Source organism: Lactuca serriola, chromosome 1, assembly GCF_051521515.1.
Source record: "Lactuca serriola cultivar US96UC23 chromosome 1, Lser_US96UC23_V15, whole genome shotgun sequence".
Lineage (NCBI taxonomy): Eukaryota > Viridiplantae > Streptophyta > Magnoliopsida > Asterales > Asteraceae > Lactuca > Lactuca serriola.
In genome coordinates this window covers 43,778,795-43,803,105 of record NC_136408.1, presented here as the reverse complement: position 1 = coordinate 43,803,105, position 24,311 = coordinate 43,778,795, and the positions used below count along the sequence as shown (strand labels likewise).

Sequence of the window (24,311 nt, the reverse complement as noted above, 5' to 3'; positions counted from 1 at the left end):
TTTTTAAAACTATTTTTTCATTAATTATAAAAATAAAATAACAACTTTAAAATACATTACTTAGTTAATCTAGAAAAAAAAAACATTACATTAATAAGAAAACGAACAAACGTACATATAAAAATCCTAATCGTCCGTTCATGCTATGTTGGTACAAATGTTCCGCGACATCTTCTCGAAGATTGAAACACGTTTCACTGTTATGAATTTCAACAACTCGCTCTAAAAAAAGCATTCGTTCCGGGTACAAACTCCTCAATTGGAACGACAACGTCGTTCGGATCATACATGCAAATCGCTCGACCTTCATCTTCAATAATCATATTATGCATTATAATACATGCTAGGACCATTCGTTTAATTCTTTCTTTATCCCAGAGTCGTGTAGCATATTTCACTACATGCCATGTTTGCTTAAGGACTCCAAATGCCCTCTCGATATCCTTTCTCGCCGATTCCTGTTTTTTTGTAAAAAAATTTGCTTTTTCACTTTAAGGAACCGATTATGCCTTCATCAATATAGAATAATCCGGGTATATTCCATCACCAAGGTAGTAACCGTATTTGTACGCGTGCCCGTTTACCGTGAACATCATATCAGGTGCTTTGCCGATCCAAATATCGTTGAAAAGTGGAGACTGACCAAGAACATTAAGGTCGTTGTTAGACCCCGCTACTCCAAAAAATGCATGTCATATCCACAAATCTTGAGATGCAACAGCTTCTAGGATGATAGTTGGTTCACCTATATCTCCTCGAGTGAACTGACCACGCCATGCAGTTGGACATTTTTCCCAAGCCACATGCGTACAATCTAGACTGCCAAGCATACCAGGAAATCCATGCCTCTCTTCGTGAGCCGAATATAATCTCTCAATATCACGTTGAGTAGGTTTACGCAAATATTCTTCGTGAAAAACCTCATAAACACATGCAGAAAACCAATCTACGCATTCAACTGTGGTCCTCTCGGATACTTTCAAGTATTCGTCAGATGCATCAAATGCTATACCGTATCCCAAATACCTAAGAGCAGCCGCACATTTTTGTATACTACTAAAACTCATTCTTCCTCTAGCGTCGGGTTTTTGTTTGAAAAAATCATAACGAGATTCTAAAACATTACTAATACGTAAAAATATAGCCTTATTCAGACGGAAACGACGTTCGAACGAGTCATCATTATAAAGACAATTATCGGCAAAATAATCGCGTACCAATAAGTCGTGTGCGGCTTGGCGATCGCGATTGACGACCGCCCTTGTACGCGCTGCATTCGAACTTTCTTCGGCGTGAACGTGTTGCACAACATTGAAGAATGTCTCGACGAATTCTACGTCGTCATCCGAATCAAAACTTTTTAAAAATTCCATATGTATTGTGGGATCCATGTGTATGTGTTTTGTGGTTTTAGAGAATAGAATGGGGTGTAAATTTTGGTATAATAGAAGTGTTATTTATAATTAGTAAATTATGTTTGAAAAAAAAACGGCTAAAATAGCCGTTCAACGGCCAAAAAATCGAACACCAATCACCATTCTCGTTTGAATCCGTCGTCGGGAACACGAATGACAACGAGCACGACCTACCACGAACCACCGGGGCGGTGTGCACGAGCGTGGTTCGTGGCCACCTCAACCACAAAGTGCCTCGTGGTTAGTATACCATTCGGCGTTAGTGTCATAGGGTGGTGATAGACATAGGTCACACATTATTCAAACCATGTAATCCTTGTGTTGTTATATTTGCATGTGTTTTATATAATTATATATTTATATTCCCATTTTCGTGTTACAAATAAAGCTGGACGTGTTGGTCTCTCTTTCTCCCATTGTATCCATGCGTTTTAAGCCGGATCCTATACGCAAATTATGGGCTGGATTGTACTGATTTATTCGATTCATGGTTCACTTTTCTTAACTATATTTTATCAAAATGTAGATGTGATAATTTCGAATCATTTACTTATCAATAAGCCATACTTTAATTATCTGTTACATTAAACAGTTATATGCATGGGTAAAACACTAAAACCAGAAGATCTATGTATTTTAAATATATGAAAATGGATTGAACGCCTGGATATTGTTCAAAGTGAATTTTTTTAATAACTAAATTAATTATTATTCAAATCATATGTTTTTTTAATCTTATCTAACACAGTAATTATTTATAAAAACTTTTAACAAAAAGTGATTCAGGTCAACGTGTATCAAAAACTAATTTGTCATGCATATAAACCAATTATAAATATGTAATTAATTATTAAAGTGTTTTATTAAACTGTTAAAGTGTTTTATTAAACTAATATGGTATAATAATATTTCAATATACATGAAAATTGAACCAGTTCCGGTGTAACAGTTCAACTATGAAAACTGAACCGGTCACGATGTCACCTCTATACAATATTCGGCATAGAAAAAAAAAACCACAAAGCATGTTTCCAATATGGTAAAGTTTTTTAGAAAAAATATTTATATGCATGACCAATCAGTTTATATAAGCTTTATCTTTTATAAATATATTTATAATTGATATTAAATTAAATAACTAAATATGATATATATATATATATATATATATATATATATATATATATATATATATATAATTTTCTTATTTATTGAAATAAATCTAAATTAGATCTATATAGTGTTATAAACAAATGAACAATGGTTTGTTTGTAACGCTCGCAAACTCATGCTGAAACAATTATGATATAATAAAAGATAAATAAGATTGCTTTGATAGAAGATTATTTAGAATAAATAATCTTAACCAACAATATAGTATATGAGATAAGGATTTTGTGCATATTAAGAACACTGAAATCCGACTTCGTATGAAGAAGTTATGCTTCTTCGAAGTTTCGCGATTAAACTGACACGATTTTACGTATTGTAAAAAATGAATTTTTGATAGATTACTTATTAGCCTAAGTAATCTAAACAAAGGTCGTAGTAGTCGTAAAACCGAGAACGGGAATATAGAGAACGTTCAAATCTGACTTCGTGAGGAAGTTATGATTTTTCAAAGTTTCAACGTAGCGGTATACGGCTCAGAAACCGAAATTGAAATTGGTCAATTGTTAGGAAAAACAATCTAAATGAGAGTTGAAGATCTCGTTAACAGGAGTTCGTTTCCGTCGATATAAAGATAGTCGAGAACGGACGTTGGACGAGAGAGTTGTGAATTTTTAACGGAATTTAACAATTTAAGTCTGTTAAAAATATAACTTTAAAAACAAAGTCAAGATTAGTCAACGAAGTCTAAATAAAAGTTGTAGATCTCGTCAATAGATACGCATAGATATAAAACGTGTCGAAAACGAAGCTCATATGAAGAAGATGTAAAATTTTAAAGAAAATAAAAAATTATGCGCGCAACTGCACGCACATACAGCATGTGTGGCGCATCTGACAGCCTCTAAGATTTTGCCATCTGTCACAATACGATCAGGCCACGTCACCCTTCTGACCATTTGTGCGACGCACTTCGACCACTTGTGTGGCGCGCATTCACTGTTTGGGTCTATATATTTTCTTATTTCCAGCCTCATTTTTCACCTCATTCCTTCATATCCTCTCTGGAATTTCTCTTGTATCTCTGGTCTTTTACTACCAAAGGGCTTCTAGCCCAAAGGTATTAGGTGGTGCCCTCCCTCTTTGAGGTCGAGGATTCAAATCTCGTCGTGGACATAAGTGAAATCTTAGTTTAGGAGTAGATTATATATTTATATTTGTCAGTTCAAAAAAAATCTCTAGTCTTTTACTCTCTATTCCCTGGTTACTTTAGTGAGGCTCTGCGGTGTCAGTAGCCCGCGATTATTAGCTCTCGAGTCAGATTTATGCCGGCATAATTCCCGGTTTTCATCATAATACTATGTAAGTTGAGCTACACTTACTCTTCTTTAAGTGTAACTTATAATTATAGTCATAGTCGTTATTATGAACCTATATTTAAGATTTATCGGTGATTCCAAAGTCATTATATTGATTGGTCTACTTACGGGAGTGATGTCTAGGCTGGATTTCGTGAAGTATTTAAAATGGGATTTCCAAACAGTATACTCTTTATACCAAACGGACCCTACCTCCGATATGATCATACCTTGTTGTTTCTTACTCGATAGATCTTGATATAGACATTTAGATTGTTGAGAAATCTAGACTATCATTAGTCATAAGTAATATCAGACTAAGACTTAGTAATAATCAAGGGGAAAAGTCAAGGTATTAGGCGAAGCTCTGCCCAAGTCACCAGTCATCCACTTTATCAAGTGAGTGCATAGTTATTTTCAGCTTACACATAGATATGAAGTATCTATTAAATGTTATATGTGTTTATTATATGTGTACTTGATATTTGTGCTATAATATGATATTATTTTATTTATATAAATTACTTTATCATATACTCATTAGGTAGTGAAGGGTTTTAAGAAAGATAAAATAATGGCTTGGGTAGTAAAGGCTTTTTTAGGAAAATAAAATAATTGTGAGATCTCGCACAATGTATTATCGGGACCAGTCATCTAGCAGAGTATAGGTGACAACCACTGACTATTCTAGGTAGTCTAGTGGAACACTAGCAGGTTTGCCACCTGTAGGTATTAATGATCATACTTTTCAAGGAAAAATGAAATTTGTTTATTCGGATACTTTATCCCCCCTCAGGGTTGCCTTGTTGACACGTATTGTTACGGATTCCCCAGAGCAGTATTGTCTAGATTTTGAGATCCCTTTTGGGTAGGTCTCTTGAGATTATCATTAAGGGTTAGAGAGTAAGGATAACGAGAACGGGTAATCTGGATTATTTGTTTATTGTGAAAAATATATAATTACAATATCATGGGTTGAAAACCCTATGTGCTCACCAGGTTTCCCAACCTGACCCATCCAGTTTCTTTGTATCACAGGAAACAGTATGAAGGTACAATACCATGAGAGATTTGAGGAGTCTAGGCCTTTAGTATAAGAAGTTAATGTAAGGCCAATAATGTTTATGCTTATGTTTTATATAAGTTATGACATCCCAAGTTTTAATAAACGGTGAAAAACGTTTTCTTTGGAAATACTTTTTATGTGACCAATTTTGCATTTATAAAGATCACTCTGATTCAAAATAAGCATAAAGAAAAAGTTTTAAAATGACCTTAAATATGGGGATGTCACATTGTTCGTGTTCGTTCATTTAAGTTAACTAGACAGTTTATTGTCCGCATTTGTTTGTTTAACAAATTATTTTGTTCGTGTTCATTCATTTATGTTTGTTAAAATAAAAAACGAACATAAATGTACGCACAAAAACAATCATAAATGAAAAAACATTAAAAAAAAAAAAAAAAAAAAAAAAAAAAAAAAACCCTTAAATGAACATAAAGATTCAAATCAAGAATCGTAAACCATGACGTCGACACTTCTAATATGTTGATCGTACTAACATTAACAAAATCTCTAAGTTGCAAAACTTGAACCACACTTAAAAGCTTCACTCTCACTTTATTTAGTTGTATAATAATATATAATATAATATTGTAAATGAACATTCACAAAGATACTAAATGAATAAGACCGTTGTTCATGTTCGCTCATTTAACTAAGAAAAAAAAAATCATGTTTTTGTTCGTTTATTTATTAAACGAACTTCTAGTCAAACAATTCGTAAACAGTTCATTGAACGTTTGGTTTGTTCGTATCCACACACACATACATATATACATACATTATATACATATATACATACATTTTATATATATATATATATATATATATATATATATATATATATATATATATATAACAGTTGTATTTTAGGATTGAAATTTTGTTTTTTTGATAAAAAAATTAAAAAGTTAATGTGTTCAATATGATGAGAAGATGAAACTTAAGGTTAACAGAAAATTTAAGTCAGAATTATTAGATTTACAAATTTCATAAAATTTGGGTTTAACCTTGTATTATCATAAGTTGGACCAATATGTTACGAAACTTATTTTAGAGGTTAATTAGGGTTATTAGTGTGAAACTTAAGGACTATAAGTGCCAAAATTCAACTTTAAAACTTCTCCGTTCTCCATTTTGAACAGGATTGGATGGCTCTTGTGTGGCGATTTCTAAAGGGGTGTTTGTAATTTTTTAAAATGATTTATTAATTTATTGATTTGTCAAAAAGCCAATAAGTTAAAAAGAAAAAAATTAAAAAATTAAAAAATAAAAAAATAAAAATAAAAAAATATTTGGTAAAGACTAACTTTTTAAGTAAAAAAATAAATACCTAACTTTTCCAAAAAGCCAATAAAGAATTTCAAAATCACTCGCCCTAAGCTAGGAAGGAATATTGAAGTCATTTGGAAGTGTACTTGAAGGATTCAAACTAGGATTATCATTTAAAACAGTGGATGGTATAATCTCTAGCCGTTTTCTTCTAGAATTCAACCTAGGGCATGGGGGTTTTCATAAATCTGAAATTACTTGATGTTTAGGAGATTTTAAATGAAATTCTAGTTACTTTCAGTCATTAGATCAACAATACAACCTCAGTATAGTTCTACATTGCTTAATTTAATCTAAGTGTCATTTTGAATCTTCAAAACCTTTGTTATGGTGGATTCTGATTTTGACCTTCTTATGTGAGATGATGTTAATTTCATCCTTGTTTTAAGTTTTCTGAACTCCTTTTGATCAAATGAATTCATCTTATAGATGTTATTTCACTTGGATAGACATGTTTGTATGATAGCAATAGAAACTTAATTCATAAACAAAAGATATAAAAACAAACATACTCATACAAAAATTTTATTTTATCATGATGTAGGTATATGTAAAGTTACTTGGCACAACATCATTTTTCGGTCTTTAGACCAAAAATTAACTGTAATCAATATACCCAACTACATAGTTCACATGATGTCACGTTATAATTATTATAAATCTATTATCACAAACACAATGTTATTAAGCCATACTAAGTCTTCATTTGTGTCTAACGTTGTATCAATAATAAATATACACAATCAATGTTACTTTGGCAACATTTATTGATTAATTTAACTAAAACTAATAAAAGTAATAAAATATTTTGAAAAACTATTTATAAGTGTCCAATAAATTTGACAAATTTAACTAGAGTCATCAACAAACTTGATCAACCCTTAACTTTTACCAAATCAAAATTATATAACTATCTATTCATGACTCAACTCATAAAATGTCCATAAATAATTGTTATAATTGATCATAAACTTTCAAAAATTCCTATTCTAATAAAAGAATAGTTTTATTATTCTTTTGACATATGTCACCATATTAGGCCTCATAATTAATGCATATTTTATTTTTCTTTTGCCATATGTCACCTTATTATATCTCCTAATTAATGCATGTCACTTATCAACTTATTGATTATACAAGTTCAAATTTCAAAATTTAAATTTCTCACTCTAATTACATTAAATTAATAACATTATAATAAAATTAAAATAAATTTAATACAAATTATAAAGTAATATAATTTTACATATTTATTTAAATCAATGATTATAATTTTATATAACTAAAAAAATCTCTTAATTAATAATTTATTTAAAATAAGTGATTAATAATTTTGAGTTTTTTACTATTAAAGTTTAATTAAATTTGTAACCGTGGTTCTCACGGGTTATAAACTACTAATGTAAAATAACATACTACAAAAATTATCACTTAAACAATAATGTTCCTTAATTTCTTTGAACTATTATTTGGGGATGGGATCATAATTGCCCCAAATATAAGAACAATTAATGATAGTTATTGGCCGATTTATTATGTTGAGATGGGGAGTTTGATTGTTTCGTGATGTGGAGTTTGATTGACCATAATACCCTTAAACCTCTTCAAGTATGAACATCAAACAAATTCACCATCTATATACTTTTTTTTGTAAGTATAAACAATATTTAACTCAACAAATATAGTAGCAAATGTATCAAACAACCAAATGACACGTAAAAATCCAGTATTCTAATAATCAAATTACACAAACAACAAAATGGAAAAACGTTACATGGCAATGGTGCGGGCCTTGTACATACAAATGTAAGCCATATGCCAATCACCTGCAACAATAAATAACTAGTATATTAATATTATATATATACATAAAGTGATAAAACTAGTATTAAATTAATTATTAAAAATCCAAACTACAGTATCTTTCACAATCATGGATGATTGAAGCATACCTCCTCCAGATAGTTTTGTTATATCTTCTTCCCTTTGTGGAATTGGATTATCATCATCAAATTCTATCCATTTCCCTTTACCAAAATTCATCATTAGGAACATTTTGTCAAATTCAACTATCATAAACCAATTTTTTTATTAAAAAAAAAATATACAAAAAAGAGTATGAAGGACTGACCATTTTCTTGTTTGACCCACGCGACATAATGACCTGAATCAGCACTTCTGCCTTTATGAGTCAACACAGCCACCAAATCATACACTCCGGTCAACCGATTTTTCTTCTCAGATGATCCCTGCTTCAACATTTATAAAATAAAAAATAAATAAATAAATAAATAAAATAAAAAAAGACAATGCAACTTTTGTCATATCTGTTCAAGTAGGCACTGTTTGTACTGTTTTTGGAATGCATTGAACTGAGACTGGAATTGATGACAATGGGACAAAAACTTGCAACTTTTTGCCCCCCATTGAAAAAGGTGGGACCTCCGGTCAGTGGAAAAAGACATGAATGCCCTTAAGTTTTAACAAAATTACCATACTGACCTCTGTGTCAGACATCTTAACATCATTGTCTACTGCAATGGAGCTCTGTTCTTTGAGTTTTAAACCAGCCTTCCTACCTTCCTCGTCTCTTAACATCTAGAAAATTAAAGCTAAAAATCCAAATGAGAAACAAAAACACAAATAAATAAATATACAAGAATAGCAATTTATTTACAATTCTTAAACTATGTATATACACAGAATAACAATATGTAACAAATAAAGTATGTTACTCATATTGGTAGCAAAATGCAAAGTAATGTTGCTACTTACTATTATTAGTAAAAAAAATATATGCAAGTATGTTGCCATTATGGACAATATATATATATATATATATATATATATATATATATATATATATATATATATATATATATATATATATATATATATATATATATTGTCCATAATGGCAACATACTTGCATATATTTTTTTTACTAATAATAGTAAGTAGCAACATTACTTTGCATTTTGCTACCAATATGAGTAACATACTTTATTTGTTACATATTGTTATTCTGTGTGTATATATATATATATATATATATATATATATATATATATATATATATATATATATATATATATATATATAAGTACGTTGCTATTATCAAATATGGATAATATTTATGAAGGGTAAAATTTATAAACCTGTCGAGGAACTTCCAGCTGTTTGCGAAGATTGTCAGAACAAAGATCAAAAATGTCCAACTCCAATGGATAATCGACTTTCTGAAATATTCCAGAAAATGCATAATCAATAAATTTTGATTATATGAAAAGTTAATGAATGATTGATATATTTGTTACCCTCAAGATCTTTGCCTTCTGATTAGATTCCCTTTTCCAGAAAAATCGAACAAACTGAATAGTCAGGTACCTTGAAACAAAAGAATAGTTTAATACTCAAAAATGTTATAATACAGTTTTAAAGTTACATCCTTTCCTTCATAAGTTTATAATATAATATAAAAATAATAGAGTTTGTTACCTTGGTAAGTCATTTATGTGTGAATCTTTTAAATAAACTGCACTCCGTCCTAAAGTTGGGGAAACCTTTTCCAGCTCTGACTTCAGCCCCTGTAAAGATCGAATATGATATGTTTTTGGAAATTTACACTTCACACCCCTTAGGCTTTAAAGATCATGAAACGAGTCCCTAACAGTTATATAAAACAGAACTTACATGTTTCAGGCCCTCGTGCAAATGATTCACCTCATGTGATATGTGACATTTAAGAGAATAAACTGATTCTGTCTCTGAACTTTCTTCACCACTTTCTGCACAATGCACCCTACATAGGCAACAAAACAAATATGTAATTATGATAGAAACTTGTTTACAAAAATCATGAGAGAAATTTTTAATATAAAATGGACCCAAAAGATACCTGCTTACTAGGTCAATTCCAAAAAGTTCCTTCACTGTATCAAGATTCTCACTGCAATTCCATTAGGATAAAGGTGTTATTAACTTTCTAAATTATTTGAGCTATGAAGTTTATTATTATATGCAGAAAATAATGAATGAAAATGACTCAAAATACCTGGAACTTGGTCTTCTAAGGGCCTGGGATAGAGTATACAAAATCTGTGTCCAGCATTCTTCAGCATCCTGATGTAATCAAAACCCTTGTCAAATATACAAAATAAAAACTTTTGAGTAGTGAATGTGATAGAAAAAATAAATGAAAATAAAAGAAACCTGTTGCATAAAGGACCCATTATGCAGCTGGCCAAACTGAGGATATTTTTTCCGCAATACCTATGAAATTATAACATATATAACTTCATTACATAAGGTTAATTACATATTTATTGTATTGTAACAAAAATAAAAAATTCTAAGAGTTATTGAGAAAAAACAGTACCATCCAGAACTGCATTGGTGCAACTGGCTTAACATTTTTATCAAGCTCACTAAACAAGTCTCTTGTTGCAACAGTCAAAAGATGAGAAGACTGATCTAAATCATTGCTTCTTCCAGATTGAGGATACCTGAGCAATAAATCAGTGCTTAAAAACATTCAATGGATTAAAATACGATTGAATATTACTAATACAAAAAGAAATAAGAAATCTCACTCAATTAATGCAGATTTGAGCTCAGGAACCGAATGCAAGCATTGGACTGTGGAGTTCATGTAGCAGGTGTTTCCCAAATTGAATAATCCAGCAGAATGACCCTAATAAAACATTATGACAACTTGGCAATAAAATTCAATCTTTAAAAGAAATTGAAAATAAGTCAACAACCCTACCACAGCAACTACTTGTTCTTCTTCTGGAAGGTCTTCCATAAAAACTGGACTCTTTTCAGGGGCGTTCACAATCTCATCTGCTGTTCCCATCATCATCAACCTTTGCCCCTATATCATGTAATAAAGCAATGCCAATGGTTATTGGTTACCAATTACCACTAGGATCGATTCATGGAAAGAATAGAAAGCTGTAGAAACGTTTTATTTACCTCTTTCACCCCCATTTTTGACCAGTCGGAGTCATCCTAATCATGAAAACAAGAAATAGAGAAATTAGTTGAATCGTGTCAAGAAACAATAGCCATAGAAGAATGTGATTACCTTTAATAATCCACCTTTCATCACTATCTTTTGCCTTTCAGGTGGAACTCCTGTGAGGTCATATAATTGACATTTGAAGACGTATGGAGGCTGAGTTGTATCTATCTCCACATCCCGGTATAGCTCTTTTTGCCATTTTACACTGACTGTAAATAAGATAAAGAGCAGTGTAAAGTGTAAACAACGTAATCGTAAACGAGCAATTGATTATCTAATTGTCACGATAATCACTTTAAAACCACCCATCCAAACACCGTTTGATAATTACTCGCTTTTTTTTAAGTTATAAAACATAAGAAAATCAAGATTGGTTCCTTAAATTCAATCCACGAAAGACAAAAACTACATGAATATACCATGTTGAGCCCTAAATACATAAAATAATAAACAATGGATTAAATCAACGTAACCGATGATCTCAACTTACTAGCAGTAAGTTGTATTTTCTTTGTAAGAAAAAAGAAAATCCGAGTGAATAAACAGTGATTTGATCATGAATCAGCAAGCGAAAGGTTAATTCACCTGTGGGCATAGTTAGACGGACTTTTCGACTGTTGGATTGGATCGATTGAATGGGAGAAAACCAAGAGTTATGTGTTGTTTTGATTGCTTGAAGGAAAGGGCTAAGATAAACGATGAAGCAAGTTAAATCTTTGAGAACAAGAAATGCAGATGTCCAATTGTCCACGGAAGAGTATTTCGTGAAGGAATGGCGGGTGGTGGAGGGAAGAAGGGGCGCCGTTTTTGGGTTGTTTTTGGTTGTTTGACCGCTCGGACTCGGGTCGGTGTGGTCGGGTTTAAACTTTAAGCTTCAAACTTCAATAAAAATTAACGTATTTTAAATTTGAAAAAAGAAATTGCTTGATTTTGGTTTCTAAGCTTGAGCAAAGATGATTCTGTAATTGGTTGTAAGAACTAAGAACATCCATAATAATTAAACATTTTTTAAGATTTTTATCTATAAAACATGAAATAATATAATCCTATGTTAACATCTTGTTTTTCAGACATACAATGACATAAATATCATATTATATTTATACAAAACAAAAAAATAAAAAATAATTAATATATAAAAATGATAAAGTTATTATGCATATATTTATAAAAGTAAAAATGATAGAACTATTTATGATTCTTTATTGAATAAATAAATTTATTCAATAAAGAATAGAAACATAAAGCTTAAATATAATTAGGAAAGTAACAAACTATAACTAAATGGTGAATTTTAATTATACAAAATACAAATTCAAAAAATAAACATGTAGTAAAAAAAACATTTTAATAGCTAAATATGATATCATTAATCTTTACAAAATTGAAGATGATCTAAGAAATTTGAAGAGACGTCTTTGAAAGCCAAAAAGAATTCTTGATCTCGAGTTTATTGGCAAGATGAAAAAAGAGAAAGAAATTTTAGATAATTTTCTTTTTCTAAACCTTCGCCTAAATGTGAGAAATTTTTTATAGGGAAAATAAATGCCGAGTTGATTTTTAGGTGTCAAAAAGTCGTCATTAAAACTTTAAACATATTTTATATAATGAGGTTATCACAATCATACTACAACCGATTCTAAAGCAAAATTTATATTGAAATTGTAAGATCTCGACTACGATCATAAGAGTTTATCCCCAATCTTATCGCACCTCATTAACCTTTATTTTGATCGTTAAGTTTTAAGTGTATTTAAACCCTATAAAATTTGTCATTTATTTTCACAAAAGACAAACCCATGCAAAGTCAAAGAAAATTATTCATTCAAATCCAATTCGTCCTAAGCATTGCACACCACAGGAAGGCTCGCAAAGCAGCACAACTTGATCCATTGATCTTGCATTAGATAGAGCATCCATGTTAGTCCATTTGTAATCTTCAGTCGTTAGTTGTACATGATGACAATAAATATATTTTTTTTTTTCGGGTTAAGATGTTTTCTTTCTAACTCTTACGGATTGCATCCAATGGAATAATGTTACTGCTTAAGAACTTAAAGTTGATTCCAGATGTCTTAATCAACATAAAGTTATAACAGACACCACACAAAAAACACCTTACGCACATATTTGGAGACTAGTTCATTTTAGCAGGATCTTTAAAATCTCCAACCGATCTTACAATCACAGTCTTGCAAAGTGTAAAAACGATTGTAGGTAGGTGTAAAACGTTCTTTTTCAACTTGAAAAATATTACATGTCTGATGCCCTCTAAGTAGCTCTCACTGAGGAGTCTGATTTCTCAGCTAGATAGTGCTCAAGCATGTCATCTTCATCATCTGCAACCAAATAAAGATGATATTATTATTATTATTCAATTAGCTGTTATAAAACTGATCAAATGTGAAGACAAGTCAAAAAGACAAAAATAACCTTCAAAGTCATCCTCATCATCAAAATCAAAATCTTCATCTTCTTCTTCAGATCCATCTTCCATTGGTACTGCACCTTTCTGCCAAGAATAATAACATAATTCTTTTAATAAAACGGTTTATGCCATTTAACCCATTTTCCTTTTTTACATAAATCAGCACTGAAAACCTTACCACAGAAGAAGCTCTTCCACTTTCAAACCACTGTCTGCCTGAGAGTCTCTTTTCTTTGGGTGCTGAAAGAGCTGATTCTGGCATCAGCCTGGAAATAGAAAAAACAAACTTATTTTTTAGATCATAAAATAGAATGTATTTAAACTTCAAGTGTTTGCAAATTGCATTAGAGAAGTTACTTGGCTCTTTGAAGGGCCAATTCTGCTTCAAATCTCTCTCTCCATGCCACAAATGTATCAATGTTCACAGGTTCTCCATGAGGCACAATTACCTATAAACCCCCAAATCCATTCATCAAATCAAACCTTAATAATAAATTCAATTTCAATTAATGATATACCTCATCCTTTTCTGCAACCTCCTCTTCACCATCATCATTGTCAGCATCTTGAGCATATAATTCAGAAAGCCAATCTTTAGCTGAGCTAACTAGAGTGTAGATCATAGACATTCCAAGATTCTCTGATGCCTGCAAATATCTCCACAAAAACAAAGCTTTCTTTAGGGTTTAATGGAAGTTGGAACATTGAATATGCTGATGAAAACCATAAGACAAAACAATTAAATGAAACATGATCTCTTTTACCTCTTGTTCAAGCTTTTCTTTCAATACTTTGAGATCCGAGGTGTGAATTCCTCTTATACTGATAAGAAGGGAGGATTAATTAGTTACAGAGTTCATCATAAAATATGAGCATGCAAATTACATCAATAAAACAACCATCCATGTTGATCATATAATACCCAAATGAAACTATTGCATGTTTTGAAATGCTATAGTAAATCACCTTTTCACATTTAGGAGTGGTATTTCATCTGGATATTTTTCTGTATGTGAGAATATTAACCCCAACTGAACTGCAACAAAATTTAGCAAAAACCAACATTATCAAGAAATTTAAGCCTCTCCTCAAGCTGTAATCTTTAACAACAAAATGAAAGATAAAAACCTGGAGTGCTGAAAGATTCATCATTCTCATCGTCCTGAAAAAAAACAAAGCAACATACTCAGTGCTAGTACAAGGTTTTCTGTGTAAATTCATGCCTTTTATTTGATTCCATACAATGTGTTCTTTATTTGTGAATTAATGGTACTTCTAATATCCCTTGGGTGCCATTAATCAACCAGTAGCTTACTATGAGATCTCATCATGAAAAAGAAGAAAACTGACTAAATAATGTAATGAAATTGGGTACCTGTGGAGACAAAGTAATTTGGAAACATCGTTTTGAAGTGTTCAATCCACTTTCACTCGGGTGGATTTCTGGCAAATACATTAAAACAAAATGCTTGTCACGAGTTTGAATTTGGAAGTTAAATATAAGAAACCTAGAAAGACCAAAATGAATGTCAAGTATTATTTAAGGTGCAAACCTTGAAACTCATCCATAAGAATGGCTTCTAAAGCTTCGATTTCCATCTCCTGCTCCTGCACATGGTCTGTTATGAACATTTCAGTGAACAGGGATTTCATATCCTTTCCTTGTTAATCCAAAATTCATGCTGACAAACATGGGCCTTTTACACAGTTCAATTATGCAGTAAGGCTGCTTAAATATGATTATCCCACATTCCAAATGACTTGAAATCCTTAATATCAAGATTCCATCACACTTAATCTACTCTACAGGACCCTCTTAGATCTAATCGGACTACCCATTTCAGCTATGAGCACGCCATGCACAAAATAAAGTTCCCACATTCCAAGCAATAACGTATTAAGCAGTAAGATAGCAAAAATATCCCCAAATCAACTCTACCTCGTTTGGATTACAATCATATTCTAAAGATACACCGATACGTATAAGCAATTACTAACCTAAATAAACTCTAGATAGAACTTATACTGTTTTCCAACACAAAGCATCAAATCTTCAACATAAATCGTATAGTGTTTCACAAAGATTCATCTATAATCGAATACCTGTCATTCTGCGGTTGTAAACTCCCGATTATACTTTATCTTCCGAAATTCGTACTACGTGTCTTCCGATTCAGTCACGGCCACTCTCTCCGTCAATCGCTCTTTAAAAACCTAGGCCAGTAATCAAAAACACAGTTCACAGTACGACTTGGGTTTTATTCGAGTGTTTTAGTACGTATTGTAGTTAGCGTAGGATCGCGTTATATCACCGTTACCGAGCCGTTTCCGTCAACAGACAACAATAGAGTAGCCAAGCCAAGGTGGGCTTGGGATTTTGCTTCGACTTAAAAAGTATTTTTGATAAAAGTTATTATCCGCATTTTTTGAAAATATTTGGGAGTTTCTAGCTTTTAGGTTTCTAGATTAAACAAAAAGTTTCGTTTGGCAGTAGGAGCGTTTAGCTTTTAGTTTTAATAAAACGTTCCGATTTTAAAAGCTACTCCATGTAGCGTTTAACAAAACGCTCCTGAGCTTTTGAAATCAATTTTCATAATAATCTTTAAAAATATATTTATATATTTGTTTATTTTTAATCAATTATCTTTTTATGTAATTTTATATATTTCAAAAGCTTTCAGCTACTTTTGTCAAACATTCATATAACAAATACAAGTTATAGCTTTCCGCTACCAGCTACCTGCTACACGCTATCAGTTACCCGCTACTAGCTAACAGTTACTCGCCTCCAGCTAACAACTATTTTTGCTAAACACGCCCTATATATAGAGAGAGTTAGGTTCAAATGTTTTTACTATCTATTGTATGCTTTTTGGATTGATTCTGAACTAATCATTTTAGTTATTTTAAGAAGGTAATTAATACATATTAAATGTTGAAGGTTTAATTAATGTTCATTATATCTTTAACATGTAATATGCATTAATTACTTTATTAAAATAACTAAAATGATTGGTCCAAAATCAATCCTACATGCACATAATAGATATAGTTAGAACAAAATAACCTATATTATAAAGAAAATATTTTTTCTTTCACCACATTCATTTGAAACTCCCAACTTTTCATATTTTCATATAATATACTTAATTTATTAACTTAAATATATTTTTAGTTATAAACATTATCATAAAGACAAAATTGCAAGAATGGTCCCTGTGGTTAGTTCGAAATTGCCACTTTGGGCCAAACAGGTTTGGACTAGCACTAATGGTCCAAAGGTTTTCATTTTCTTACCACTTTGGTCCAATTTACTTTAAATTTTTTAATAATGACCATTTTGCCCTATCTTTTTATTTTTTCAGTTTTTTTTATTATTTATTCAAATACTTTTATTAAAAGAAAAAGAAAAAAGAAAATACATTTCTCTCCTCTCTCTCTTTCTCTCTCTTTCCTTATGGTAGACCACCACCATCGCTGCTAAATCTATCCAACACTTCGTCTGCTTCACACATCTTCATCCTCTATGAAGATCTCATCCAGATCATTCCTCAGTCCAGCCAGGGTTGGGGCTGCTCGTGACCCACCACCGCTTTCCCTCTCAAACTCGCACAACCGTAGGCTTAGAAATAGTCGTAGCATTAAAGGCGGCGCGTCTCCCGCAATGTTCCCTACCATCAGTCAAAAAAGAGGAAGCAGTTTCGAAAACCCTGAACCGTCTTCCCCTAAAGTTACCTGCATTGGTCAGGGTAGGATGAAGAGCAAGAAGAAGCACACGAAAAATCTGAGTTTATTGAGACGACAGAGCGTCGACGAAGTTAGTTTCAGGAGATTCGAGCATTCCGGTAATGGGTTCGGTAGTCGAAGTCAAAATCTTGGTTCTAATCAAGAGTGTTTACCATTGCAGAGGAATAATCAGAGATGGGTTCATTTACCATTGACGATTTGTGATGGTTTAAGAGCGTTTGGGTCTGAGGTAAGCTGTTTGTTTCCTTACCGGTCTTCGTGTTCTTCAATGACGGCGATAGAGAAAGAGGAAAAAAATGGTTGGGGAAAATAGACAGGGGTCTTGTGGTGCGGTGTTTGCACGTGGTTGGTGGCATTGCAGGGAGGTGATGGAAGTGGAAGAGATGCCGGCGGTGGTGGTGGTGGTGAGAGAGTGGTTGAGTTAATCGTCGGAGACGATGATGATGAGAATGAGGAAATTGACGAGATGGGTATTATGAATTCAAGAAGACATGTATTTCAAGACTTGGAGATTGTAAACGACAGCGTCTTTGGGACAATCGATTAAGCTAGGGTGAGCACTTATGTACCACCTAAAAATGTTTTGTTATTGATGAGGTGTAGATATGATCCTATGAAGATGGAAGCTCTCACGAATCGATTCTGGGAACCAAATATGGAGAAAAACAATGAGGAAGATGAAGAATCTTGTAAAAATGAAGAGAAAATTGAAGAAAGTGTAATTCCTGGAAATCTTCAACAGAGAGAGAGAGGAGAGAAATGTATTTTCTTTTTTCTTTTTCTTTTAATAAAAGTATTTGAATAAATAATAAAAAAACTGAAAAAATAAAAAGAAAGGGCAAAATGGTCATTATTAAAAAAAAATTAAGTAAATTGGACCAAAGTGGTAAGAAAATGGGAACCTTTGGACCATGAGTGCTAGTCCAAACCTGTTTGGCCCAAAGTGACAATTTCGACCTAACCACAGGGACCATTCTTGCAATTTTGTCTATCATAAATGGAAGACTTTTTAATTTTTCAATATGATATATTTAATTTGTTAACTTCAATATATTGTTAAATAAATAGCCTACATTAATATATCAAATAGTCTTAAAAATTTAGTGTAAAATTTAAAACCTAAAGTAAAATATCAAATAATGTTTTTTCAAAAAAAATCAATATATATTTCTTTAATGGTTAAAAGGAAAATATTAAATATAATAAATATAAAAGAACCTAAATCTATGAATCAAATTAACTAAAAGGTGTCTGAAAAAACTATATTTTATAATAACTAAATTTCAATTCAATAGTTTTTAAATTAATTTATAATAATAATAGTTAAACATAATAGAAACTTAGAAATTATATTATGTTAGATTACAAACAATTTTTGATAATTTAAATAATCACCATGATTAAATTAAAACACCGTCAATTTTTTTTTATATTAATAAATCATAACAATAGTAAATTAAAATAGTTGATAAATATAACTAATATTATACACATATAAAACAAGAGTAGAGACCATTAAATTATTTGATTTTAATAAGAGTTATTTTATCTATTGTTCAAATTAATTATAATTTTATATAAACTAAATGTAATAATTATTATTTTATAGTTAATATAAATGACATAAAATTTTCAATATCATAAGATTACCAAAAGTTTTAGCTTTTCAATTTCTTTCCTAATAATAATTTATAAGTTTGTTAATAAAGGTAAATAAATATCAAACAAATCATATATAAACTAAATTTCAATATTAAAAGAATATATTTACTTCTACTTATAATTTTATGTTTTTAACTTTTAGCATATTATACTTAATTTATTAGTTTTAATATGTTGTTTTTATGTAAACCATTATCATTTTAAAGCTACAACTTTTGAACAATTTGTATAAAATACTTAAGTTGTTAATTTCAATATAATATTATAGGGTCAACTTAAATATAAATTTTAGTTTAACTTAAACAACTCAAAAAATATATATTGTAAATAGTTAAAAGTGATAGATTGTAATATCTTTCTAATAATGATTATAAGTTGGTTAATAAGGTTAAATAAATATCAAACCTGAAGTGTAATCATAAAAAAACTAAATTTTAATATTAAAATAATATATCTACTTCTACTTATAAAGTTATGTCTTTAACTTTTAACATATTACACTTAATTTATTAGATAATATGTTGTTGTATTTAAACCATTATCAGTTTAAAGCTACAACTTTTAGACGGTCTGGACAAAATACTTAAATTGTTAATTTAAATATAACATTACAGGGTCAACTTAAATATAAATTTCAATTCCATTTAAAAACCCAAAAAATATTTTGTAAATAGTTAAAAATGATAAATTGTAGTGCTAAATACAAAAAATAAATTGTAATCCCAAATTAACTAAATTATTTCCTGAAGAAATTTTTATAATCATTAAAAGTTTTCAAATAAATAGCTTAAAATAACTTAACAATAGTTAAAAATAATTATATATAATGATTATATTATTACCTCTAAAATAAATAAATAAATAAATAAACAATGTTTGATGTTTTAAATAATTATAATGATAGAAATTAAAACGTTTAGCAAATAAATTTTAAAAAATTAATTAACAATAACAACAACTATAAATAACATTAAACTATACATTATATTTAATTGTATTCATGAATAACACGCAGGTAGAGGTCATTCAAACAATTGAGATTATGTAGTTTTAATAGATCTATATATTATCATATAATTAAAACTAATCAATATATCATATCAACTTACTATACGAATTATTATATCAAATTTAACAACAACGTTATTGTTATATTTAAAAAAAACATATATTTGTAAATACTTCAACTATATAGGTGTTTCTGCGCAACGCGCAGACATTCGCCTTTTATATATATATATATATATATATATATATATATATATATATATATATATAGAGAGAGAGAGAGAGAGAGAGAAAGAAAGAGAGAGAGAGAGAGAGGTTCCATTGAGATTCAAAATAAAACAGGGTTCTTGAGATTCAACCTCAACCACATAATTCACATCAGTCGCTTTAACCCTCCGGCGCAGCGGGTCACTTATAATCATAGATGATTATGTAGTGTCACCCGTTCATTTCACCTCTGCCACCTTCCCCGCCACCGCCACCACCACTACCACCACTTCTGTCGTCATCCTACTCCGCCACTATCACCTCCGTAACTTATACCACCGCCACCTCTGTCACCACCACCTCTTCTATCATCAACCGTTATAATCATATATGATTACTCAATCTGTGAACAGACATATATGTATAATATTTTATGATTAAGTATATATGTATAATCATATATAATTATACCTCTCTGTCATATAATCATTTATGATTATGCATACTTCGTTGATGCCGGTACACTGGATCGTTAGAGCGGCAAATGAGAAATATGTGGTTGGGGTTGAATCACAAGATCTCTATTTATTTTTTAATCTCAAGTGAATCGTCCCATATATATATATATATATATATATATATATATATATATATATATATATATATATATATATAGTTTGGCCACAATACTTTATAGAATTTGATAATTTTGGTCTTTGGCCTGTATCACCGCTACTGCTTCCAATAAGATGTCAACACATTCTCCACCGCCTACTTCATTGTTACACCTCCACTTCTAAAAAAATAAAAACTAAAAAAACCCTTAAAATTCCAACACTATCATAACACGAGAGATAACTACACATAAATAAGGATTTTCCTTTCACTGCATCGATATCGGAAGCATACAAGAGAGTGAAAGGGGGCAAGCTTTATGATTTCCTATATATATCATGACTTTGCTCCTGAAAATTCTTCTTGAAGGTCAGTTTATCTAAGTCTTTGTTGTTGTTGAGTTGCATATAAGTTTTTGCATTCACACATATGCAATGAAAGGTTCTCCCTGTCTATCTTTGTTTTTTTTCTTTTGAACTCTCAAAAAAAAATTATTGATGGCTTTTGGTTGTTCTTCGTGCTTGCTGAAGGTTAATGAAGACCTGTTTATGGTGATCTACTAGTTCATGGCTTCCGGTTGCTTAGTTTCTTCCATAAATGCCTTCTGATAGTTGTCAAGTAAGTTGAAATTTATTTTCTCGTCTAAATTTTAAATAGCTAAAAGGATGTCGTTTTGGGGTTAGGATTCAGATTTCAAATATTGATGTTATTTTATTTGCTTCTTTTGGTCTTTGCATCCTATCTAAAACATGGTAACACCAATCTGTCTTTGCTTCGGTAGATATGCACGCCATGTTTTTATCAAAATTCAAATTGACATTTTTTGATTCTAAACATATTTTATCTTGCTACGATATATTATACACATGTTTAAATATAAATCATGATTGTGTTTGTAACATCTAATTCTTCAGGTATTTGCTTTTGACACTTTAGTTATGAATTGTTTGCAAGATGGGTCCCCAATGGCAATTTCTTGATTTTGGGTGCAGCTTGGGTATGTTGGACGTACACTTTGGTACGGTGGGTGTACCTAATCACATGCCAGTACATTGCGCGAATGCATGGCGTACATGGTTCAGACCAAAACCTTCATATTTGGGGTTTATAAACCATCTAAGCATCATTATAGCCCCAATACCTTTCCCTTTATCAGCCTCCATCCCAATATCAACCCTCCTTGCAAACCCTAGTTTATTTTAAGCATTTTGAGCTTTTGTGGTGAGTTGTGAGCTTCTTGTTTATGAAAAAATATCTTCAAAGAGTAGGCTTTGCTCTCAATACCTTGGATCCATCATCTTCTCTTCATTGTGCACCATCTGGAGGTATAAAGCTCCAACCTTGGCTTATTTTGTTATAGATCTTAGTTAAGCTTAGATTTTTTTCTCTATTGTCCCAAAATCTAGGTTTTTATAAGTATGAGGTACTCCAAAGCCTTTAAGTCGTCCTTTTAGACATTTCAGGGCATTTAAATCATAAAAAATGCAAGCTTGGATCTTGATTTGTCCCCATGCAAGAGTTATGGTGTAGAAAATGTCTGAGCAGGTTACGTTTTTAGTGTTGCGCTTCTTGTAGCCATGCAAAGGCATAAATTTTGCAACTTTATGGCCTTAGAGGTCTTATTAAGTTCAAATATGAAATTTAGATGTAGGGTCTTAAGGCATTAAGACCTTAATATGAGTTTTTGCATACGGTGCGTACGTTGGGCGTAATGCCCAGGACGTTGCGCGTACTGCACCTCAGTCGCAATCCATTTCTGTATCGGTCGGGTACGCAGGGCGTACCGGCCAATCCATGAAACAACCCAAAAATACGACCCGAAAATTTCATTTTAATATAACAAAAACCATAAAACTGAGTATCACATAATAAAACCATGCATTGCGTATCTCAAAACCATACTAAAATATTGTGAGAAAAACTGTGTCACAACTGTATCAAACATGTCTAAGAAATTGAATAAACTCCCAGGACAAAAACTGAAACTGTGGTGTGTGCGATGCCATCATCCCGAGCTCTTCCCTTTACTTGCGGAAGTACCTGAAACCGTAAGCACGAAGCTTAGTGAGCTCCCCCAAACTACCACATACCACACAATAACAAATAAAGCACATACTGGGCCTTGCTCACTGCATTGGACTGAAGTCCGGAACTAGCTGCATCGGACCGAAGTCCGGAACTGACTGCATCGGACCGAAATCCGGAACTAACTGCATCGGACCGAAGTCCGGAACTAACTGGGACCTTGTACCCTGCATCGGACCGGAGTCCAAAACTAACTGCATCGGACCGAAGTCCGGAACTGTCTGAACATTGCATAACATAAACACGTATTTGCTAACATAACACACATACTGCATCGGACCGAAGTCCGGAACACAGAACACAAAACATGCTTGAATCACAAAGACATCAAGCACTCTAACTACTGCATCGGACTGAAGTCCGGAACTACTGTTAACTAAACGGGCCGGCATTGTGGCCGTAGACCCGTTCCTACTAGAAGGAAACTCACCTCGTGAACTGGCTGCTGTGTGTATGGCTCTGGAAGCTATCTGTTGCTGCTCCGGTATCTCCCCGGTTACAAATCCATAAACACACTCAATCAAATGCTAATCACTGCATTGGGGTAAAATGACTATTTTATCCCTGGTCAAAGTCAACTCTCCCGGTCAAAGTCAACCTACAGTTGACCTGACTCGCCGAGTTGGGCCGCCAACTCGTCGAGTCTCTATTCTCACTTCTCAACCCTACTCGTGGCTACTCGTCGAGTATGGCATCGACTCGACGAGTTCCCTTTCGATTCAAAAACTCAGGCAATCTGCATCCGACTCGCCGAGTCGTATGAACAACTCGACGAGTTGTTCTTGAGCTAAGAAGATTGTCTTGGACTCGCCGAGTTGTATGAACAACTCGTCGAGTCCCTCCATCACTGAGTCTATCCTCCAACTCACTGAGTCCACTCTACTACTCACAGGTCCCCACTCGACATCACTCAAAAGGGGGAAAATCGGGGACTCGCGACTCGACTCGCCGAGTCGTTCTTCCGACTCACCGAGTCGCATGCATGCAGCTACTCTAAACTCGATTCTGCTTGAATCCAGCGCATAAAACTTATAGATCTGGGCTCCCTTAGCTCGATTAACACGTAAAGATTCTATCTTTACGTGTCCATAAGCATCCATGAAGATTATAAGGCTCAAAAAGCATAATAAAGGCTAGATCTAGGGTTCTCATGCAAAGCAACTTCAAAAAGGCAATAGATCCGGGATCTACAACTCCTAAATGAACAGATCTAGGGATATCTCGACCTATTAAGGCATCCATACAACTATAAGGT

At 32.0% G+C, this 24,311-nt stretch overlaps 3 protein-coding genes across 3 annotated transcripts; all 3 read right to left on the bottom strand.

Annotated features, from left to right (window-relative positions):
• Nucleotides 1-692: 692 nt before the first annotated feature.
• Nucleotides 693-1,373, bottom strand: LOC145054247 (uncharacterized). The gene has a single exon (XM_079002399.1). The coding sequence runs from the start codon at nt 1,371-1,373 to the stop codon at nt 693-695; it is 681 nt and encodes a 226-aa protein (XP_078858525.1).
• Nucleotides 1,374-7,889: 6,516 nt separating this feature from the next.
• LOC145086288 (ubiquitin carboxyl-terminal hydrolase 6-like) lies at nt 7,890-12,141 on the bottom strand. The gene is made up of 17 exons (XM_079024043.1): nt 11,890-12,141; nt 11,368-11,513; nt 11,256-11,291; nt 11,047-11,154; nt 10,871-10,971; nt 10,657-10,783; nt 10,491-10,550; nt 10,333-10,400; nt 10,177-10,227; nt 9,972-10,080; nt 9,777-9,865; nt 9,596-9,665; nt 9,437-9,517; nt 8,781-8,876; nt 8,410-8,527; nt 8,231-8,305; nt 7,890-8,104 (listed from the first exon to the last, which is right to left on the bottom strand). The coding sequence occupies exons 1-17, from the start codon at nt 11,897-11,899 to the stop codon at nt 8,049-8,051; spliced, it is 1,401 nt and encodes a 466-aa protein (XP_078880169.1). The 5' UTR covers nt 11,900-12,141; the 3' UTR covers nt 7,890-8,048.
• A 1,182-nt stretch (nt 12,142-13,323) lies between these two features.
• LOC145086277 (Ubiquitin-conjugating enzyme family protein) lies at nt 13,324-15,975 on the bottom strand. The gene is made up of 11 exons (XM_079024032.1): nt 15,836-15,975; nt 15,286-15,351; nt 15,108-15,175; nt 14,861-14,894; nt 14,699-14,768; nt 14,497-14,554; nt 14,251-14,379; nt 14,090-14,181; nt 13,911-13,998; nt 13,738-13,816; nt 13,324-13,643 (listed from the first exon to the last, which is right to left on the bottom strand). Exons 1-11 carry the CDS (start codon nt 15,840-15,842, stop codon nt 13,576-13,578), a joined length of 759 nt encoding a protein of 252 aa, XP_078880158.1. The 5' UTR covers nt 15,843-15,975; the 3' UTR covers nt 13,324-13,575.
• Between the last annotated feature and the right edge of the window lie 8,336 nt (nt 15,976-24,311).